The following is a 3,500-nucleotide window of genomic DNA, read 5'->3' as shown; positions in this document are numbered from 1 at the left end:
TCGAAGTGGAGCCAGAAATGCAAACTCCAGTGCACGTCTGACACCTCTGCTCTGGAGCCCACCCCGCCCTCACCCTCACCCCCACCCCCACCCCGCTCTGCACCGAACACATTCGCACGGCAGCTGAGAAAGGACCACATCGCAAATGATCTCTGTAGATTCACAGGCACACTGTCCATTTCGAATGAACGAATCCATCTTGGAGCTAAAAGGGAGCTATCTGCTTCTGCTTGCCGCCTCCTGCCAGGTAGATAAGCTATTCCCACTTTACAGATAAGGTAAATACGAACCACAAGCTAGGAGGGTCAGAATGGCTTTATCATGGACTGAGGGCTGTAGCGACAACAGCGTAGTACTGAATCCAATGATGCCCACGAACACGTACGGGGCGCATGAAACACAGGGGGAACTGGGCGATCATGCAGGCGGACATCGAAATACGCTAATCAGAGTCATCGTGAAAAAATCATGCAGCTTAAGTAGCGAGCCAGAGCTGTGCAAATTAACCCTCAGTCGGAAAGAAGGACGCGGGGGGAGGGGAGCCTTGCGGGGGAAGAGGGGTGGGTGGGGACAGTTGGGTGAAAACAGAAGAGGAAAGGGGGCGGAAGGGACTCTCATGGTTCTGTTGCAGTTTCTGGGGAAGAGAATGGGAGACTCTACTCCGATTCTACCATATGGTTTTTTTTCTGCCGCTATTGTGGAAACAACGTAACTTGTAGTCAACCACATTCCTCTGGTGGCAACAGGGGTAAGATACACTGCAAAGGCAGAAGCGCCGGGTCAACGCCTCTTGTGTCCCCGTAAACGCGCAGGCGGGTGCGTGAGGCTCGGGGACAGGCACAGAGTCGCTGGGAGGGACTCGTCAGATCCCCTGGCCCGACGGGGAGATGGTTTCCTGCAGAACGAGGTGCAGGAGGTGGTTCTGCTCGGCGCTCAACAGGGGCCACATCTCCACCTGCAGCGACTTGACGGCTTCCGTGTCCTTCTCGTGGGTGGCCATGACCAAGGACTGCAGCAGCAGGAAGAGCTCCTCGGGAAGCGGGCCGCTGCTGTCCTGCCCGTGGCCGTCGAAGGCCTCCCAGGAGTACTTCTCCAGGGTGTGCGCATGCTCCGGCAGGAGCTTGGCGGGCGGCGGCTGCAGGAGCAGCAGCAGCAGCACGCGGGACACCTCGCAGCGGACCAGCACGTCGGCGAAGGCGCCCAGCGCGGCGGGGGAGGGCGCGGCCGCGGCCGCGGCCCCCGCGCCGGGCAGGAGCAGCGCGAGCGGTGGGGCGGAGGCCGCGCCGGCCCCGGGCTGCGGCGCCGGCGGCTTGGGCTGCGGCTGCGCCGGGGGTTGCGGCCCCGTCGGCGGCACCGGGTGGCTGCCGTACTCCCGCGCCAGGAGCTGCATGCGCGTGAAGAGCGCCAGGGCGCCGCTGTAGTCGCGCGCCAGCAGCTGGCAGGACGCGGCGTCGCCGAGCGCCTGCAGGGCGGCCAGGGGCAGCTGGGGCAGCTGCAGCTGCGCGGCGCGTTGGAAGTGGCCGGCGGCGGCGGCCGGCTGGCCCAGGTCGCGCAGGGCGGCCGCCAGCTCGAGGCAGAGCGCGGCGGCGGCAGCCGGCTGGCCTAGCTCCAGGTGCAGGCGCACGGCGGCGCCCAGGGCGGCGGCAGCGGCCTGCAGCGGCTCCCCGTAGGCGGCGGGGCAGGCCAAGCGCTGGCGCGCGTCGCGCTCCTGCCGCAGGAAGAGGCGCGCGGCCTCGGTCAGCGCCAGCGCCTCCCCGGGCCCGTGGAAGAGCGCCTGCTGGCAGCGGGCCACGGCCAGCTGGCACCAGGCCGCGTACGGCAGGCACTCCTGTGCGCGCAGCTCGCGACCCAGCTGGCCGAACTGCTCGCCGGCCTCCGCCACGTTAGGCTTCCGCAGGAACCGCTTCTTCAGCTTGTTGCACACCTGGCGGTAGCGCGCCAGGAAGTCCCCGGCCTCAGGCCCGGGGCCCGCACCACCACCCAGGCCGGCCGCGGAAGCCGCCATGATCGCCGCTTAGGCACTTCCGGGCGCGCTGACGCAAGTGGGCGCATGTGCTGGGCGACGGCGGCGGGCTGAGACGTGCCCTGCGACGGGCTCCGGCCCACCACGCGACCGCGCCGGCTCGGCCGCCCGGAGCTCTCGTCGCCCTGGTGATATGCAAACTAGCAAGCACGGAGGCCCGGCCGGGACAGGCTGCGGGTGGTGTATGCAAATCGGGGGCCCTGGGGCGGGGCGTGGCCCGCTGTCCGGGGTTCTGTGAGCGGACCAATGGTGCTGGGGCGGGGCCTGGCTGGGCGCCCCCTGTTGCTAGGTGACAGCTTTTTAAAACAAATTTATTTATTTAATTTATTTATTTTTGGCAGTGTTGGGTCTTTGTTGCTGTGCAGGGGCTTTCTCTAGTTTCGGCGAGCGGGGGCTACTCTTCCTTGCGGTGCGCGGGCTTCTCATTGCGGTGGCTTCTCTTGTTGTGGAGCATGGCTTCTACGCGCGCGGGCGTCAGTAGTTGTGGCACACGGGCTCAGTAGTTGTGGCTCTCGGGCTCTAGAGCACAGGCTCAGTAGTTGTGGCGCACGGCCTTCCTTGCTCCGTGGCATGTGGGATCTTCCCAGACCAGGGCTCCAATCGGTAGGTGACAGCTTGTTTACGCAGGTTGCCAAGCAGGGCATCTCTTGGCATCTCTAGGGGAACACAACCAAAAACTCTTGACCCTGTGTGACCCTAATTCCGACTTTGCCTATGTGTTGATTGTGTCCTGCCCACCCCAATCCGGATCAAGCCTCAATCTTCCCGTCAAAGCCCCTGCCCCATGGGAGTCCATGCCAAGCGCTCTGTCCACCTACCCCTGCCTCCCGAACCCAGGGCGGTCGGTCGCCTTGGCACCCTCACCCTATCACGACGCTGCCCTCACGTGCCATTTTTTTTTTCTTTGCGGTACGCGGGCCTCTCACTGCTGTGGCCTCTCCCATCGCGGAGCACAGGCTCCGGACGCGCAGGCTCAGCGGCCACGGCTCACGGGCCCAGCCGCTCCGCGGCATGTGGGATCTTCCCGGACCGGGTCACGAACCCGTGTCCCCTGCATCTGCAGGCGGAGTCTCAACCACTGCGCCACCAGGGAAGCCCAAAACGCCGCATTTTGAATATCTTTAAATGTACAGTTCAGGGCTATTAAGTATACTCACATTGTTATGCAAATTTGGGGGGGGGGTTGAACTGATAATTTATTTTCAATCTTTCATTTTTTACTGATAACAGTGACTAGTGCTATAACATTTCCTCTGATCACTGCTTTAAATGCATCCCATAGATTCTGATATGTTTATATCATCATTTGTTTTAGAAATGCTGTAATTTTAATTTGCATGTTTTCTTTCAACCAAGAGTTGTTTAACTAAAGGTCTTAAAAATAATTCCCAGGGACTTCCCTGGTGGTGCAGTGGTTAAGAATCCGCCTGCCAATGCAAGGGACACAGGTTCGAGCCCTGGTCTGGGAAGATCCCAC

The 3,500-nt window shown here is 62.2% G+C and overlaps 1 protein-coding gene across 1 annotated transcript; it reads right to left on the bottom strand.

Moving 5' to 3' along the window:
- Positions 1 to 297: 297 nt before the first annotated feature.
- Positions 298 to 2,066, bottom strand: F8A3 (coagulation factor VIII associated 3). Its single transcript, XM_060137196.1, has one exon. It carries the CDS (start codon positions 2,003 to 2,005, stop codon positions 863 to 865), a length of 1,143 nt encoding a protein of 380 aa, XP_059993179.1. The 5' UTR covers positions 2,006 to 2,066; the 3' UTR covers positions 298 to 862.
- Between the last annotated feature and the right edge of the window lie 1,434 nt (positions 2,067 to 3,500).

This window comes from Lagenorhynchus albirostris, chromosome X (assembly GCF_949774975.1).
Source record: "Lagenorhynchus albirostris chromosome X, mLagAlb1.1, whole genome shotgun sequence".
In the NCBI taxonomy this organism is placed as follows: domain Eukaryota; kingdom Metazoa; phylum Chordata; class Mammalia; order Artiodactyla; family Delphinidae; genus Lagenorhynchus; species Lagenorhynchus albirostris.
Note: the sequence above shows the minus strand (reverse complement) of the source record. Positions and strands in the feature narration are given on the sequence as shown.

Coding starts and splice junctions, on each gene's coding strand:
- F8A3 (XM_060137196.1), bottom strand. CDS start 2,005: ATGGCGGCTTCCGCGGCCGGCCTGGGTGGTGGTGCGGGCCCCGGGCCT.